At 39.5% G+C, this 19,469-nt stretch overlaps 1 protein-coding gene and 1 non-coding gene across 5 annotated transcripts in view; one reads left to right on the top strand and one right to left on the bottom strand.

The window, feature by feature from the left end:
- The window catches only part of PSD3 (pleckstrin and Sec7 domain containing 3), a 572,386-nt gene that overhangs the window by 457,412 nt on the left and 95,505 nt on the right, over window positions 1-19,469 (top strand). For all 4 annotated transcript variants that reach the window (XM_022571390.2, XM_022571392.2, XM_089903828.1 and 1 more), the window contains one exon: window positions 753-946. In XM_022571390.2, coding sequence (XP_022427098.2) covers window positions 753-946 — 194 coding nt within the window. The remainder of the gene's footprint in view (window positions 1-752; window positions 947-19,469) is intronic.
- Window positions 15,115-15,253, bottom strand: LOC115803238 (small nucleolar RNA SNORA70). Its single transcript, XR_004023922.1, has one exon. It is a non-coding gene; the product is annotated as a small nucleolar RNA SNORA70 (small nucleolar RNA).

The raw sequence follows: 19,469 nt of genomic DNA on the forward strand, positions 1-19,469 counted from the left end.
TCATGTACATTATAACCTCAGCGTTCAACTTTCCCTGCTTGAAGGAACGGGGATTCAAAAGGGGGGCTAGGCAATTAGGGGTTTTCTCGGTCAGTGATAGGGTGCACCAAACTTTAATGGCGATTGGAAAGCTGTAAGATGCCAAAGCACTGTGGATGGCACTCCCATCCTAACCCATTGGTAGCTTTACCTGAGGTTTTGATATTAGAGATTACCTGGTTATTTGGCAGATATAGTCCAATATTGTTTACTGGACTTAATCTGTACTTGTCGTATTCTGTATGCTTGATACTATTCTAGGCCATGCAGAAATCAAAATCAAAATCATGATCTCTGCCAAAGAACTTGTACTTGTTTGAAAGAAGACAAACATGAAGGCTCTGTAGTAGGTGTAAAGACCAGAGGCTTTAGAGTTTTGCAGTCATATCCTCACTGTTTCTTCCTTTAATTCCTAGGCCTGTGCTTTGGCATATTTATTTAAACTTTGAGTCTCTTTCCTTACCTGTGGTATAGGATACTAATATCAGTCTTACAAGAGTGTCATGGTCATAAATACCTGGCACACAGGAGATGTTTATTGAACCGCAGTTATTCTTATCATGGTCGTTGTTATTAAGACTGATAGACCATTAGAAAATATGATAGTTTATTACACCAAATAACTGTTCATTGAATATTGTGTTACTCACAGTGTTCACATTGAATATTGTGTTACTCAACCTGTGTGTTCAATCTTTGTTTTATCCTTTTAGAGATGATGAAGAGAAAAAAAAGTCTCCGTCAGAAGGTACTGATGAGAAGGCTAATGGAACACATCCAAAGACCATCAGCCGTATTGGGAGTACTACCAACCCATTCTTGGACATTCCTCACGACCCAAATGCTGCTGTGTACAAAAGTGGTTTCTTGGCTCGGAAAATCCATGCAGATATGGATGGAAAGAAGAGTAAGCATCATTTGTTGATATTTTCTATTTCATTTATTTCGTCTTTAAGATAGGCTCAAAATTTAAAGTGAATTTATCTGAAGTAAAGTGAAGGGATAAAGAAAAATTGTATAATGTTTATTTAGAAAAGTATTATTGAAATTTGGTAAAGCCTCTAACCCTAAATCTGAAAACCATTATGCACCTTATCTTCTGCAAGTAGAATTATAGAATTTCAAAACTGGAAGATTTCTTACAGACTATTTGTTTCTAACCTCCTATTCATTTATTTATTCTTGCCTTCAACAAATAGCTTTTAGTACCTGCTATGTGCTAGGCATCAAAAATACAGTAGTATATAGAATGGACAAGGGCCCTGTCTTCATGGAGTTTACATTTTCTGGTGGTTGAAGGAAAGGTTGGATTTATAACACATAGAATGATAAATAGTGTGAGATCCTTGAGACAAAGCAGGGAAGGTTAGAATTGAGATCCAAGCACACGTGGAATGCTGACCTCTGTGGAAGATGGACGGGTGCAGTGTAGGTGAGTGTAGTGTGCTTAGTCCTAGGAAATGGAAGGAGGCCCATGTGACAGGATTATCTACTGACACATGATGTTGGAAGTTTGAGTGGAATGGAGTCTCTTTCTATGTTTAGAATAGCCCTTGCAGAGTATGAAATAGCAATTGTATATAGTTGGATAGACTAAGATAGCTGTTAATGCATGAATTAACAGCTTTCATGCAGAATTAATGCAGAATTAGGCTATAGCTCTAGATTATTTCTATCCACCTCCAGACACAGACATGCAGTGCTGGGATGGACAGTCCTGCTGTTTCCTCCTTTGCTGGGCCCTTTTTTCTTAATGTATTAGCATATTCTATTAGGGTACAATCAAGAGAAACGTTGTAACAGTGTAGCTTTACACTGACTTACAATGCTGAGCAAGCCTTGCTGTCCCCAGTTCTGTAGGAGCACCCCACCATGTTTCTGGGCAGTCTGTACACTAGCCCACTAGGCTATGTCATTTTCTCTGTCAGCACTCCAGTGGCTGCAAGGGACAGTGAGTCTAACAGCTTAGGAGAAAAGGGCAAGGAGATGCCTCAAGATGAAGAATTGTCTCCAGGACATTTTCTGCATTTCTTTCTCTTTATTGTTTTTGCATATCATATTTATTCTTTTTTTATTGAGGTATAATTGATTTACAATATTTTATTAGTCTCAGGTGTACAACATAATGATTCAAAGATTTTATAGATTACACTCCATGTATATCAATAGTTATTATGAAATATTGGCTATAATTCCCTGTGCTGTACAGTATATCCTTGTAGCTTGTTTATTTTATACATAGTAGTTTGGATCCCTTAATTCCCCACCCCTATTTTGCCTCTCCCCCTTTCCCTCTCCCCACAGTAAACACTAGTTTGTTCTCTATATCTGTGAGTCTGTTTCTTTTTTGTAATATTCATTCACTTGTTTTATTTTTTAGAGTCCACGTATAAGTGATGAAACACAGTATTTGTCTTTCTCTATCTTGACTTATTTCACTAAGCATAATACCCTCCAGGTCCATTCATGTTGCTGCAAATGGCAGAATTTCATTCTTTTTTATGGCTGAGTAATATTCCATTGTATGTGTTTACATTTATATATATCACATCTTCTTTATCCATTTATCTGTTGATGGACACCTAGGTTGCTTCCATATCTTGGCTGAAAAGTTAGCTGATAGCCTTATGGGAGCTCCTTTGTAAGTAACTTGTTGCTTTTCCCTTGTTGCTTTTAATATTCTGTCTTTATTTTTAATTTTTGCCATTTTAATTACAGTGTGTTGGTGTGGTCCTTTTTGGGTTTCAGACTCTCTGTGGATTTTCAACCAAGAAGTCTATTTCCTTTCCCAGGTTAGGGAAGTTTTCAGCTATTATATATTCAAATATGTTGCCTTCCACTTTCTCTCTTCTCCTTCTGGTACTCCTATAAGGTGAATGTTAGTACATTTGATGTTGTCCCAGAGGTCTCTTGAACTGTCCTCATTTCTTTTTATTCTTTTTTCTTGTTTTGCTCAGCAGCAGCGATTCCCACTGCTCTGTCTTCCAGCTCGCTCATCCGTTCCTCTGTATCATTTAATCTACTGTTGATTCCTTCTAGTGTATTTTTTCATTTCAGTTAGTGTATTCTTTATCTCTGTTTGGTTGTTCTTTATGGTTTCTAACTCTTTATTAAAAACTTTTAATTTCTCACTCTGTTCATCCATTCTTCTCCCAAGTTCTTTGATCATCTTTACGATCATTACCCTGAACTCTTTCTCAGGTAGGTTGCCTGTCTCCACTTTGCTTAGTTCTCCTTCTGGGGTTTTATCTTGTTCCTTTCTTTGGAATGTGATCCTCAGTCACCTCATTTTGCCTTATTTGCTGGTTTCATTTCTGTGTATCTAAGTTGGTTACATTTCCTGACCTTGGAGAAATGGCCTTCTGTAGGAGACATCCTGTGTGCGCTGGCAGCACACTCCCCTCGGTCACCAGGGCTGGATGCTCTAGGGTGCCCCCTCTGTGGACTGTGGGTCCCCCTGTTGTGGTGGGCTGACTGGTGTGGGCAGTCTCATAGGCATGGCTGGCCCGTGGTCTGGTTGCTGGCCAGGTCCTCCTTGTGTAGAGGTTGCTGGTCATTGGTTGGTAGGCCTGAGTCACAAGGTGGCTGGCAGCCTCACTCCTGGTGAGCCCCAGAGCTTGTGCTGGCCCACTGGTGGCCGGATCCAGGTCCTGGGGTCTAGCTGCAGGACCCAGGGGTGCCAGAGCTGGTATCGGACTGCTGGTGAGTGGGGCTGGACCCTGGGGCAGCTGGCTGAGGGGCTCAGTGTGTCTCAGAGCTGGTGTTGGCCTGAAGGTAGGTAGGGCCATGGCCCAGCTGGTGTGTGGGCTGGGTCTGTAGGCTCCAGGGCTGAGGTTTTCCTTGGGCATGTCTCTGCTGCTGGTGGGTGATGCTGGTCCCAAGGCTAGAGCAGGCTCACTGGTGGGTGGGGTCAAGGTCCAGGAGATTCTGGGGCTGGTGCCTGTTCACTGGTGTGTGGAGCTGGGTCATGGGGTCTTTGGCTGCAGGGCCCTGGGGTTCCTGGGTCTAGTGCCCATGTACTGATGTGTGTGGCCGGGTCCTGGACCCTCTGGTGGACAAGGCCGTTTCCAGGGGCAGCTGTGGGCTCGAGGGTCTTAAGGGAGCCTGTCTGCTGGTGGGTGGGACTGTGTCCCCACCTAGTTAGTTGCTTGTCCTGAGGTGTCCCCGTACTGGTTCCTTCAGGTTGGTGGGTAGAGGTGGGGCTGGGTCCTGAGGCTAGTAAGTTAGAGGGAGGATTCCAAGAGGTGCTCGCTAGACCAGCATCCACATGGTGGAACGAGCTCCCCAAATAGGTGCTGCCAGTGTCTGTGTCCCCAAGGTGAGCTGCAGTTGCCTCCTGCCTCTCTGAGGGGCTCTCTAAGATCAGCAGGTGGGTCTAACCCTGGCCCCTTTCAAATTACTGCTTCTGCCTTGGGTCCCAGAGCATGTGAGATTCTGTGTGTGCCCTTTAAGAGTGAGGTCTCTTTCCCACAGCCCTCTGGGCAATCTCCTGAAAGTCAGCCCCACTGGCCTTCAAAGCTAAATATTCTGGGGGCTCATCTTCCCAACGCAGGATCCCTGAGCTTGGGAGCCAGATGTGGGGCATGGACCCCTCACTCCATGGGGAGAACCTCTGCAGTTGTAACTATTCTCCCGTTTGTGGGTTGCCCACCCCAGGGTGTGGTCTTGGCTGTACCGCGACTCCACCCTCAAACCCATCTCACTGTGGTCCGTTCATTATGTCTTTAGTTGTAGAATATCTCTTTTGATAGGTTCTGGTCTTTTTCGTAAGTGGTTGTAATTTGGTGTGTCTGTGGGAGGAGGTGAGCTCAGGGGCTTCCTGCTTTGCACTTGTGGGAACCCCGCTCAGCTTTATTCTTTGGAAGGGGAGGCTTTCATGTGGCTGGATGCGTGATTACTAGCAGCACGGCAGAGCATGTGTTCAGTTCTGTCTCCTGACCTCCACTGTAGTGTATTCTGCGGCACGACTGTGACCTGTGTGACTGACACCCACGTGGTTGCTCTGGTGAGAGGAGAGTTCCCTCCAGCAGGGGTGAGATACAGTTCTCGGAGAAAGGGTGATCTTCTTGGTAGACAAAGCCAGCGACGTTCATCTCTTTGTCCCCAGCACACACACACACCCTTTCTCCATACATTGAGTTCAAACAGTGCTTTTGCCCAACATGGCAGTTTCCCATCTCTAACCACAGATCTCCTCACCTCTGTCCCATGTGTCTAGCTGTGGCTCCCGTCTCCAAGGCTGGTTGGTGTCCATTCTCTTCAGGTAGGGATGTAACTTAACTCTACAGGCTAACTGAAAAATACAGAATATCTGACATACTTCATATAAAGTACTAGGGGCAAAAAACAGAATAACTGCAGTTTAAAATGCCAGTTCTAGAAAAGGTAAAAAAGGCAGAACAGCTGTCGCTGATTCAATGTCTGTTGCTACATCAAGCAGGATGGGCTGACCAAGCTAATGTACTTCAGCATCTTTTCACTGAGTCACTTCCCTGGGTAACTTATTCCAGAGCATCCCCAGGTTCAACCTGTTGACATTTGCTTTGTCCATGTTTTCCTGGGCCACTTCTGAGAATTTTTGGAGAGAATCCCCCTGCTGGAAGCTCTGATCGCTTAGCAGCCCCATGAGTAGGAGCACAGGCCCAAACCATCGCAGTCCCCTTGCACCAGGCCAGAGGTTTTCCCGCCAGTAAAACTCCTTTAAAAGCCTTAGTTATCTCCTTTGAGAACTTCTGGCTGGTTAGGGCAGTTTTAAGTGTCACAGGGCTTTTTTTCTGTTTAGCAGCTTAAGAAGTTCTGCCTGTTACCTGCCTCTGCTTCAGTCTCTATTTCTGCTCCTGCTTCAGAACGCAAAATAGGTGGGAAAACAGATGGATCAGGTAAGATGGGGCTAATTGGGCCCAGTCTCCAGACTTCACTCCAGCCGGTTGCTTTATCACGGAGGGCTTCTTCACTTCTGCCTTTGAGAGAGGGTTTTGGGGAGGAGTCTTGAAGTTTCATCCTTTAATTCCTCAGGCTCTTCCTAGATATTCCCATTTCAGTTTTTTATGGTTTTTAAAATCACATAAGTATGGGCAGATAATCCAACTTTTTCAGTAGAAAGTGCATAGTTTCTAATGATAATTTACATACACTAAAATTTACCAATTTAAATTACATAGTTTGAGTTCTGGAAAATGAATACAGTTGTGTGACTACCATCACTATCAAGATACATAACATTTCCATTACCTGAAAAAGGTCTTGCTGTTAATTCCTTCCACCTTTACTCCCAGCCCATGGCAACCACTTATCTGTCCTTGGGCACTGAGCTTTTTCTTTTCTATAATTTCAATAAATTGAATCATGCATATTTTTTTGTGCTTGGCTTCTTTCACTTGGAAGTGTTCTTTGCAGATTCATCCATATTGTGTGCTGCGTTAGTTTGTAGTTTGTGTCCTTTTATTGCTGAGTAGTATATTCATTCCATTGTTTGAATATCTTACAGTTTACACATACACCAGCTGGGCATTTGTGTTGTTTTCAGTTTGGGGCTATTATAAATAAACCTGCTTTGGATATTCTCAAACAAGTCTTTGCATGTACATATGTTTTCATCTCTTTTCAGAAGGTACCTAAGAGTGAGGGAGTGAGCTTGCTGGGATGTGTACTAAGTATATATTTAACTTTATAAAAAACTTCCAAACTGTTTTCTAAAGTGTCTGTAATGTTTTGCATTTCTGCCACCTGTGCATGTTATGTCCTCTTGATAAAATGATCCCTTTGTCATGAAATGACCTTCCTCATTCCTGGTCACATTCCTTATTTTGAAATCTACTTTGTCTAATATTAATATAGTAACTCTACCTTTCCTTTCAGTTTTTGCTAGGAATTTTTTCTAGCTTTTTAATCTTATTCTGTGATCTTGTCTTTAAAATTGTTTTCTACAGCATACTTGTGGGTCTTTTCAACCAACAATCTTTTGATTGGAGTGTTTATACCATTTATATTTATAGTAATTACTGATATACTTGACTTTATAGTAATTTATAGTAATTACTGTTATAGTTGACTTTAATTCTGCCATCTTGCTCTTTGATATTTACTTACTCCGTCTTTTATTTTTTCCTCTTTTCCTGACTTGTTTGGGCTTGTGTGTGTTTTGTGGCATCGGGGGGGTCGGTCTTTCTTCACTGTTGGTATATTAGCTGTACCTCTTTGTTTAATCATTTTAATGAGTGCTGGAGGGCTTACAGTGTAGTCTTTAACTTGTCACAGTCTGCCTTCAAATTTTACCACTTCATGTGTAGTTTGGAATCTTTATAACAGGTTACTGTGCTATTGTCATACATTTTAATTATGTATATAAAACTCATACTCCATTGTTATATTTTTCCTTTAAACAGAAAGGTATTCTTTACTTTTACTCACATATTGACCATTCCTGGTGTACTGGGTTCCTTTTTGCAGTTTCACATTTCTATTTAGTATCTTTTTTTTCTGCCTGAACAATTTCTTTCAGTATGTCTTATAGTAAACTGCTGGTGAGAAATGTTCTCATGTTTTATTGTTTTTTAAAATGATATTAAGGCTGCACCTTAATTTTAGGAATTTATGTTCACTTGTGTGTAATTCCTTGGCAGTGTTTTCTTTTTTGTTTAGTAATTTTAAAATGTTCTGTTGTTCTCTACCCTGCGTGGTTTCAGACAAAGGGTCTGCTATCATTTTCTGTTCCTCTGTACCTAGTGTGGGTTTCTCCCCCTCTTGCCACTCTCAAGATTTTTCTCTTTATATTTGATTTTAAGCAGTTTTATTATGAGGTGCCTTACTTTATGTTTTCCTTGTCTGTTTTTTTTTTCTTTTTGAAGTTCTTGGATTCATTGGTTTACGTGTTTTACTAAGTCCGGAAATTTTTCAGCCATCATTTTTATAGCACCCACCCCTCTTCCTGGGACTCTAGTTTCCAGTATGTTAGACTATATTACACAAAAGGTTCGTTCAGACTCTGCTCAATTTTTTTCCTACTCTTTTTTTGTTTTTTTCAGTACTTTAATAATTTTTGTTGCTATATCTTAAAGTTTACTACAGTATTTTTATTCCATATATAGTATTTTTATCTTAGAAACTGCAATGTGAAACTTTTATATCCTTCATTTCTCTCCTTATCGAGTTTGTATCTTTCTTAATATCCTTGAGCATATTTTTCATATTTACAATAGCTGTTTTAAGGTTCTTCTCTTCAAATTTCTTTCTCTCTGTGCTTTTCTGGAACTGTTACATTCTTTGCATTTCTAGTAATTTTTGTTTTCATGCCAGACTTTTTGACATTTTTGGGGGGTGGATTTGGTTTTATTCCTTTAAAGAATGTTGTATTTTATTCCATTGTCCAAATGAGTAACTTGCAGATTAGCTGAACCCTTTAGAGGCTTGTCTTTACCCTTTGTCATGGTGGATCCAGAGCAGCCTTTATTTGGAGACTTATTTAGCTCCATTACTAAAGCATTATTACCCTTCTTTAGACTCTCTTCAATGCCCTGGTGTTAATGAAGTCTTTCTACTCTGTCTGATAAGAGCACAAGCTGTTCTTAGCCCTCTGTGAGCTCTTAAAATTACTCATTCCACTACTTATTTCTGATGAATTGGACCATTTCCGTTCACCTGTGTTCAGATCAGTGCTCCAGCCAAGACCTGGGGATTCCTCTGCAGAGCTCCAGAGCTGTCGCTTTGTGCAGCTTTTCTCTCTCTTTTATTCTGCTCCATAAATTCTAGCCACCTCAGCCTCACCACACTCCCTCTTCAGCTCCTCAGCTCAGCACTACTTCCAGGCACCTACTTTTACTGCTAGATATTAGACACTGCCTCCAAGCAGTAATCTGGGCTTACCTTATTTGTTCCTTTCTCTTCTAAATCACAGTTCAGATCTGCCTATTGTACAATGTTTGAAAACTTTTGCTTTACATATACTGTCCTATTTTCTAGTTGTTATGATCGGAGGGCAGTTTCTATAGCAATTAATCTTTAATGAGCATAACTAGAACTAAACTGATTATTGATCCCTGTTGTTAAGAAATTTCTTTCTAGTTGCCTCAGACCTCAAGACCTAATATTTACTGAGTTATGAAAGTGATAAGGAATTCTAGGTATTTGAGTATGACCAGGTGTGTATTTGGAGTCCCAGAACAGGATTTGTCTTCTTCCCAGCTGATCTTTTCCATGCTTCCCAAATCCCTTTTGTTGGACTTCCAATCATATCTGGTTGAACTGGTTTATCTCACTGCTAGATGGCTACTGCTTCTTGGAAATGCACCAACACCTGACCTGCTTCTGAATGCATCCTTCTGTTTTGAGAGGTAGTCACCATAAGCAAATTTGAAGTATGTTTTATATTACTCATATCTAATGTGCTTTAAAATATATCACTTTTCATTTCTAATACATTAAAAAAGTAAAAAACAGCAGTGGAGCTTTTCTGGAATAGGAGATCCAATTAATTTTTGAGAAATTTGTGTAATGATACCTTTTGGGCATATTATCCTGCTAATAAGTCTGTAGAAATTTATTCGGATTCATCGTGTTCATTATAGCCAGCGCTGTATTACATTTGCATGTATATGTAAACATGGGGAGGTGATCTGACGACAGATATTACTAAAAGTTTTTCATAAGTGAAGATTTGGGTCAAAACTCTATGGAAAGATTAAAACCCTGATTAACTTGTCTCCAAAAGACCACTTGTCCAACTCAAGGTTTGTATATTTCATTTTTTTAAATTAACTCTAAGTACTAAATTTGTCAGAGTATTTCCATAATTCCTCATATAAACATTTTTTAAAACTTGGAGATATTCTTTGCTCTTATTTATTTATTTATTTAGTCTTTTAAAGATATGGTCAGCTCGGGCTTCCCTGGTGGCGCAGTGGTTGAGAGTCTGCCTGCCGATGCAGGGGACGGGGGTTTGTGCCCCGGTCCAGGAGGATCCCACATGCCGCGGAGCGGCTGGGCCCGCGAGCCATGGCCGCTGAGCCTGCGCATCCGGAGCCTGTGCTCCGCGACAGGAGAGGCCACAGCGGTGAGAGGCCCGCATACCGGAAAAAAAAAATATATATATATATATATGGTCAGCTCAAAAATTTGTCCAGGAGACAAATCATCATTAAAAGCAAATGTTTTATCTCATAGAAGTATAGGTATTTGCCAAACCCATTAAATCTGACATTAAGCAAAAGCTTTGAACGGTCAAATTTAGAAAACAAAATGTATCTTCTGCATTTTGTCAGGTAGAATGAAAAATATAGTTCAATATAAGCTCTTAGCTTTATTAACCTGATGCATGATATTTGTGGAAATCAAGAAAGTGATTGGAAACAAGGTACTCAAAATATGAATGTTCTAAATCATGATGAATAACGAGATAATTAAGTGATTACTCAATATTAGTACTTTTTCCTAAGCACTTCATGCATTGCTTCATTTAATCTTCACCTTATGAAGCAGGTATTATTACTATTGTCCCCATTTTACTGAGGAGAAAATTCATCTTAAATTTGTTAGCCAAAGCTGTAATATAGAATATCAGGATATCTCGTGGGACTAAAATCTGATTATACCAAACTAATTGTGGCACATTATTAAAAGCAGTGCCCATGAGAAAATATGTTTAGAAAACATTTAAGTTCTCCATGTTTTGTGCAATCAGTACCATCTACTACAATGTAGCATGTATTTAGATGGCTAGAGGTCTCAGTCTAGGGCCAGTGGGGCCTGAACATTTCTTTTACTTAGCCAACCTAGCACTTTTTTGTAAATTGAATTGTGTGAATTTAGTTAGGCATTTTCTGGTTAACCATAGTTTCCGCAAGCCCCTATATCATTATGCCAGGCCTCCTTACACAATAATTGCTACTTTTCTGACCCCAGAGTCTTTTGAGGTTGTGACCCACCTCCCCTCACCCCTGCCTCCCATTTAGACTGAGGTAGCCTTAAGGAGATGGGGGCAGACAGATGGGCAAGACCATACCTAGTGCTAAATTTGTACTTCAGTGGTATCAATGTGGCAAAAAACGAAGTGCTTATCTAGTTTTACTACCACAGCCTATATAAGCTGAGGTGCAAGAAATTAATTTTTTCCCTACATGAATTAAACACTCCACAAGTACCTAAGACTATACATGTACAAAGACTGTGTTAAATATAGCCTCTCTCCTCTTAGGAGCTAACATTTAGGTGTACCATACAGAGAATAATTACCATCTAGAATCCGCAGCACAAGTTTCTAAATACATATATTGTTAGCTAAGGTACCATATAAAACATTCAAAATTGAGTGGGAGAAGTACAGTTAGGACCATGCTGACATTCTCCCAGATAACAAGATATCCAAAGAACAGTGGAATAGGTAAGAGGGCCCAGAAGCAGCAGTGTCCAGTGTTTATGGTAACTTGATTATACAACAGAGGAAGTGATTCAGATATTGAAGACAACAGAACTATTTCAGTAAATGGTGCTGAGGGTGTGGGCAGTGATATGTGTGGTCGGGGGAGGTATGTGGTGTCTGTGGAGGGGGTGAGGTGGGTGTGGTGTGTGTGCTTATGGAATGAGGGTGGGGTGGGTGGTATGTGCGTGTCTGTGTATGTTCCCCACCTCAGCCCAACCAGAAAAATCAGTTTCAGGTAGATTAAAGGTAAACATTTGAGAGAGAAAATCTAAAATGTTTAGATCAAAATGTGAAGCAACATCTTAATGACCTTTGGGTAGAGAAGGCTTTCTTAAGATTTAGAAAAACAAAAACAGTGAAAGGATATATTGCTGTATATGATTACATTAATGTGAAGACTCCTCTTTTAAAAAGTTAGAAGATAATCCACAGTATGGGAGAAGATACTTTGTAGCATATTATATTACTAATAATGGATTAGTATTGTGTGTGTGTGTGTAAAGGAATCTTAAATTAATTAGAAAGACGACATAACAGAAAAATGGACAACAGTTGGAACAGACCATTCACAGAAAAATAAATTGCAGTGATCCATAAATATATATGAGGAGATACTTAGCCTCCAGTAATCAAGGATATTCAGATTAAACACACAGTGAGATATCATTTCACATATGTCTCATTGGCCAGAATTTGAAAGAGTGATAATACCAAATGCTGGCAAGGATTTTAGAGCAGTGAGCACTCTTCCACCCCGTGCATGTGAGTGTCGGTGGTATCACCACTTTGGAAGACAGTTGGCAATAATCAATAAAGTTGGAAGAGCCTACACCTGTGTCTCAGTTAACCCAGTCCTAGGTACGTATCTACAGAAACTCTTGCCATTTTACAAGGAGGGGATTGTTCATAGCAACATTATGTTAGATCAAAATAAAACAACCTAAATGGCCCTTAATAAGAGATTGGAAAGGTTTCATATATTCATATAGTAGAAAACTATGTAACAGTGAAAAGCAAGTAACTAGAGTTACAATTTTTAACATGAATGACTCTCACAAAAGGTAATGTTTAATGAAAAAAAGCAACTTGCAGAAGAATGTGCATATATGGTAGCATCTTAAAGCATGCAACACAGCACTATTTTGAATAGGAACACATCCACATAGGAATCATTAAATATGGCTTAGTGGTTACCTCTGGAAAGGGGAAGAACATGCAGTCAGTGAGGAGTACCTAGCAATTCAACTATATTGACAATTTTTAAAAATTAGGTACACATATGTTTCTTGCTCTTGATAGCCTTCTGATCTCTTAACGTTTCATTATAAAATTTTTAAAACTTGATAGAACACCTGATTGCATGGGAAATTTAGAAGCAGTTGGTATTTTTCTTGAAGTCTGTGCAAGAAAAATAATAATTATAAAACCGAAAACCCCAAAATTAGTATTCACCTCGTAATATTTTAAACCTTCACCACAATAATAAAATTTTGGTTTTTTTGTTTTTCACATTTAGAAATGTAAAAGATTTAATTATGGTTACACAGTGGAATGTAAATATTGTCCACCTTGACCCTGTAAGAATACAGATGAAAGAATTTGGGGTGTAAAAGTGGAGAGGGGAGAGCCCAAGGGAAACAGAGATAGAGCCATCATGCTGCTCTTAGAGAGAAGTGGAAAGGGACTACCTAATACCCAAGAAGCAGGAAATAATGTTGTTAGCATGCTCTTAAAACTACTGGGACAACAAATAAGATGCAGATAAAAAGCCATACAAATGTACTGGGCAGGTGGAATGGAGCAGTCACATTTGCTAGTCCTCATCTCTCACAGCAGAAAATCAATAGAGAATTTTACAATCTATTATCACAGCACATTGTTTAGGGATATGATGCAAATTAACTACCCCGAGAAACAGTAAATGTTAAAAAGTGGTTTCTTTTGGAAACTGGTATTGGAGGAGTTGGGAAGAAGTGAATCAAAGAAGCTAATTATGTGGACATACCACTTTAGTAATTTTGAAATATTTGAATCACATTTCCAGTATAGATCCTTCATTGATTTTACCCACCTGAGATCTGTTTCTATTTGAAATATTGAAATGTTAATTGCTTTTTAAGGGTGTGGGAGCCATATTTGTTTCACATTTTAGATCTCATTTTAAACGCTTTGGATGTAAGGAGTGTTGAGTAGTGTCTTGAGAAGGTTAGGGGGTTTCACTCACTTTAGAGGGGTTTACACATTGCCTGTCAGTGAAAGTTTTGAAAATTCAGTCCCACATGTCAAATTTGAGAGAGTAGATGATATTCTGAGTCACACTTACTGAAAATAGAGTTTATAATGGCACTGCAGGCAGAATTCTTTGTTATTGTATAACACTGGGAACAGCGACACTGTAATTAAGAGATAATAAAAGTGGAATATTTTTTCCCCAGAAGACAGTGTCTCCTCCTATTAGAGAAAGACTCTTTAAGTGGAGGCAAAGCAAAGCAATTATTTTAAAACTAGGCTAAGTTCCCCCTCCTTGCCACTTTGCTGTTCTGTGGCAGCAGGGTTGTATAATGAAGCCCTTTGACACAAGGCCAAAGAGCAGTGCCTTGAGGGTGGCCATTTGAGTCCTCAAGTAGGAGCTTGGTGGCGGTCTAGTTCTGGTGGCATTTTATCTGTGTTTGATGAGGAGTGCCTCTTCACAATTCTACATTTAGACTAAATAAGTTTTAGGTTTTTAAGTTCCATTTTGATGGCTCCTGTCTTTCATTTAAAATCCACCCTTTCCTTCATTAGTGTTGGTTAAAAGAGGTCACCCACCGTTCTCAGAAGCAATACTTTTGACAAGGAATGTGGAATAGAAACTATAATCTTTTAGCACCAAAAAAACTCTGTTCAGAATCTGAATATTTCTTTCTGAAAGAAGAATGCACAGTTTTCACTACATCTGATTTTTAGAAATTATTCTGTTTGTACTGTTGACTCATTCTATTTATATTTTCAGTATAGTTAAAATTTAGGAGAAAGAAGAAAATAATCTTCATTTCTCTATGTTTGTTTATTACAGTTTATCAAAGTCTTCAGTAACCTGATGTAAATTTGAAATTCAAAATGCAATACTGGTTTCCTAAAGGAAATAATTATGGTGATGGAAATTTATGTACCAAAATTTTATCACTGGATAGTACAGAATTAAGAATTTGAGCTTTGAAACTAGATAGATCATTGATTCATTTTAGAATTTATTTTTTCTTTTTTGGACAAGAAAGTAGAATTTATTGGTGGGCAAGTAGGGAGGGGACAGTGCCAAGGCTTTCGCGAGTGCAGGGCCCGCCATGTGTCCAGGGGCCACGATTAGGGATGTATTTGACCTCACAGCCATCTGGGATGGGCCGCTTTTCTGCCACCATGCTTTCAAATTCATCCTCATTAAACTTAGTAAATCCCCCCTTCTTGGAGATGTGGATCTTCTGGCAGCCAGGGAACTTGAACTTGGCCCTGAGGAGGGCCTCAGTCACATGCTCCTTGTTCTGCAGCTTGGTGCAGATGGACATCATGACTTGGCCAATGTGGACCCTGGCCACTGCACCCTGGGGCTTTCCAAAGGCACCTCACATACCTGTCTGGAGCCTCAACTGGGGACAGCATACCAGTCACAAATGTCCACTGGAAAGGGCTGAATCCAACATCCCTTAGGGCAACCCATACTGGCAACAGGCTCATACACTACACTACCAAGGAGCCTGTTGTTTGCAGCCACTGCACACCAGGCCCCCATGGGGAAAAGAGCACAGTCGGCTTAATTGGCTGCAAAGTAGAAATTCTTTCGAGCACCAGCTGTGTGCCAGTCCATTCACTCTTGATAGGAAATAAGGAGAGGGAGGGGATATACCTGAGCAGGTGTCATTCAGCTGAAAGCTGAATTGCAAAAGGAAGTCCGTAACATCTTTGGATACAAATGGCGTATATAAGAGTATTCCAGTGAGGGAAATAGGTAATGCAAAAGCCTCAAAGGTGAGATTGCCACCTTAAGGTGCTTATTAGCACAGTGTCTGGCACATAGAAAGAACCTAATTGTTATTAAAGAACTTAGTTATTGTTTTAGATAATATTAGCAGCAGCAGCAGTGTTATTGCCATCATCATCTTGGAAACAGCTGAATGACCAGCAAGAGCAATACAGTGTCACTCTTGCAGTCATTTTTAAAATGACATATGATATATAAGTAGAAATGTTTAAAGGAAACAAGTATGATATCCCAATTTTGTGGCAGATGTGTGCGTAGTAAAATGATTAGGAGCTTATATACTGAAATGCTCTCTGGTGGTTAGACTGGTGATTTTACATATTTTTTCTATGTGTGGTTTTTTCTGTTATTTTCCATATTTTTTATTTACTTTGAAATTTTTTGCCATTGACACTGGATGAATATAACTTACATTATCAGGGAAAATCAGTGTTTTATGTTAAACATTTGTTATTTAAAATATAACATCAATGCAATAGAATATTTAAAGGCCTAATGAAATATAATGATGTCTAAAATATAGTAAAATGTTTTCAAAATAAAGACAAATGGAAAAAGGTATAACAAACACTTAAGCATGATTACCAATAAAAATTGACTGTTAAATAACAAAAAATGCAATAAAATAAATTTAAAATATATAATTGGCTTTATTAAACCATCAGTCAATTGGGCAGCATCCCACCTTGCAAGCAGAGAGGAGCTTGGAGGAGCCGTACAAAGTCAAGGCTTTTATAGGCAGGAGGGAAGGGAAAAGGGGAGAGTGGTCACCTTATCTTCTTCTGGGGTATGGAAAGGGCCTGTGTAGCATATTTCCTCATTGCTGCTGACAAGAAACTTCCAGACTAGTTGGTTAAGACCATTCCTGGAGGAGGTTGTACTGCAATTACTGCAATAAAGTTAGTTATTAAGCCTCGGTCTGGTGAGGTGGGCTGAGCACAAGTGACTCCATTTGGGGCCTGTTGTCTCTTTTTTAAGATGACTTATGATAAGGTGGTGGGTATTAAACCTCCCTTTTAAAAATCTGCTAATGGCTGTTGTGGTACTGTTCTTACCATAAATAAATTGGGGATGGGGATCGTTGACAAATGTTTCATGTTGTTTTAGCAGCACTTAGTAATTTGTATCAAGGCTGCTTGTTGCAGTCCTCTTAGGAATGCAGTCCTGGTTACAAGGTGGGAAGTCCCAAGGTGGGAAGGGGTGAAGCTCTTCCAAGCCCTGGCAGTCTAAACAAATGGAAGAGTTTGGCCTGACATGGAAAAGCTAAGAGTTACACACATGGTGGCATCACTTCAGATGCAGTTCATGGCAGTGGGCTGTTTTCTGGCATCTGTGTCAGCGGTCTTGTAGGAAGGGTTGGGAACCGTGTTTTAGAAAGGGGAGCTGGCAGTCTCTCCTGAAGCTCCTAAGTTTGGGGTAAAACAGTCAGACTGCTGTCATCTCCCCTGAGAACAGACTCTGCCTGCAGGCTGCTCTTCCTTGCCACTAGGAATTATTTTTGTTGACCTGTAGTAGCTTTTGCCCAGGGGCGTGTTAAAGGTGCCAATGGGGCTTGGGCTATTTTACAATTAAGGTAGCCTACTTGAATTCTATTTGTAGAAATGCATGCTCAGCAGCATCTTAGACTCTAAAGTTTATTGGTCATAAGGTGCTTGTGAAGTTGAAGAAACTTGATTTGGTGTCACTTGATGAGCCAGATTCAGGCTTATCTGATTTAGCAGTTACCTGCGTTCCTCAGATAGACTGTAATAATTTACCCTTACATTTTATTTTAGTATGTTCCTCTCTGTAAGTTTGATAATTTATCCTGTAAATTACTCAAAAACTTATGAAAAAACATAGTATGCTTGATTTTCTTGGAGTTCAGTGTTCATACCTTTCACATATAATGAAGTTATTGAACTTCAGTAACATTTTGCTATTGTCCAACTTTTTAAGGTGGTTATTAAAATAGCAAGTTCTCCAGCATCTTCCTTCAGTTTATAAGAATTATGAACATGGTGACTATGGTTAATAACACTGTATTACATAATTGAAAGTTGCTAAGAGGATAGATCTTAAAAGTCCTCATCACAAGAAAAAAACTGCGGCAATGTATGGTGATAGATGTTAAGTACACTTACAGTGGTCACCATTTTGCAGTATAGACAAATATTGAATCATGTTGTACACCTGAAACTAACATAATGTTACATGTCATTATATGTCAATTTTTAAAAAAAAGAATTATGGGATGGCGTTTGTTTCCTAGAATTTAAAGTCCCTTTCCACAGATGTCCATTCTTTAATAATTATTGAAAACCCATAGCAATTTGTCAAGCTGTGTTTGTTCCTTATGAGCCTGGGTCTTTACTGATATCCTATTTCCATATCCAACATCCTCTTGTTGAAATAATCTGTATGAAAATTTTGTCCTGCCTCTTCTTTGCTCTTTAACCAACCTGAGTTTTCAAATGTATTTCACCTAAATGATGGAGACACTTTTTAAAAAAATTATCTTCAATGTTTGTTGAGTTGCCTCATCTACATGCCTATTTAGGACATCTGATGCTTTTCTTCTTTTTCGAGTTTTTAATCTGTTCTCTGGACACAGTAACAAATAATACTTGTTTGGAGATTCCATTCTAGTATAGGGGGAGCTCAATAATAAATAGGTGGTATTTCAGGTGACTGTTAAGTGATCCAGAGAAAAACAAGGCAAGGTGAGGAGAGGAAGCCCTGGGGGAGGTGACATCTGAGCAGCGACCTGATTGAAGTGAAGGGGCAGAGGTCATGCTGGTATCTGGGAAAGCAGCAGCCAAGAAAATGTGCGGGACGTTCCTCTGTCAAAATGCTAAAAAAGTTTATATGACTCTAGTATTTGTTTTTCCTGAAAAAATAGCTATATATTCTGGGTTATTTTTGTCTTTCTCGCTGCCTGCACACTTTTCCCGTAACCTTAGCTCGTGATGATATGTTCTTATTATGTCCTGCCCTCTTCTCCAACCTCAGCACAAGTCCTTTACATTCTCCCTGTGCTTCTAGCAATGGCTAGCTGTGAAACCATCTCCTAGCTGAGTGGAGGAAGGTATTTGTTTACAAGTTGGGTTTGTACATTTTTATGGCTTATTACTTGGGTAAAAATTTCTCCATCAGCTTTTGTTCCTCCTCCCACTGTTCACTTTTACTGTTTGCATTCATGTTTGATGTATCCAATGTCAAGACAGGACAGGACCTGGGACAAAACAGAAACAATAAATATGTTAATGAATGTGCTGTACTCCATCCTCCCCCCAATTAAATTAAGGGTGAAAGGTTACCCCTTTTCTATTAAAAATGCATCAGGAATGTCTGGGGCCGGGGTGGGGGTTCTTCTCAAAATATTGACTTTAACAAAGAAAAATTTCTGAATACATGAATGATGTTTAAAAAGTAAGTCTTTGTGTTTTAGCATGGAAATTGGATGCATTTTCTTTTAGAAGACAGTATCCCTAACAATAAAAAATACACTTTTAAAAGATTCACATATATTAACTCATCTGATTTTCAGAATAACCCTATGAGGTGTAGGTAGCATTTTATTATTGTTTTACAGAGAAAGTAAGTGACGCATGGGGAGGCTGACTTGCCCGAGGTCACTTAGGTGAAACCAGAATTTCAAATCATGTGCTCTCTGTGGAAAATACTATGTTGGCTTTTGTCCAGAGGCCATCCTGATAAAGGATGGTGGTGATCAGTATTATGAGTCTTCTGTAATTGAGATCCATGTTTTGATTCAGTCTCTTAGTCCAGATATACTGTAGAGAAGGTGGAGGGCCAAAGAAAACCCCCCTTTTCTATCTGCTGAAAACGAAATCCTCATTTAGAACCTTCTCTGACTTGTAAACCCTACACATGGGTAGAATTAGTGACTTCCTCCTCTCTTTACCTGCTTGAAACCTCCACTGTGGTTGCTTTCGGTTAGTGCCATGCTACCGGTAATTTGGTTTATACAACTTATCATGTTGTATTAAGTTTCACTGT

Source organism: Delphinapterus leucas, chromosome 21 (genome assembly GCF_059928025.1).
Source record: "Delphinapterus leucas isolate spDelLeu-1000000601 "Yukka" chromosome 21, BTC_Dleu_Yukka2, whole genome shotgun sequence".
NCBI lineage: Eukaryota > Metazoa > Chordata > Mammalia > Artiodactyla > Monodontidae > Delphinapterus > Delphinapterus leucas.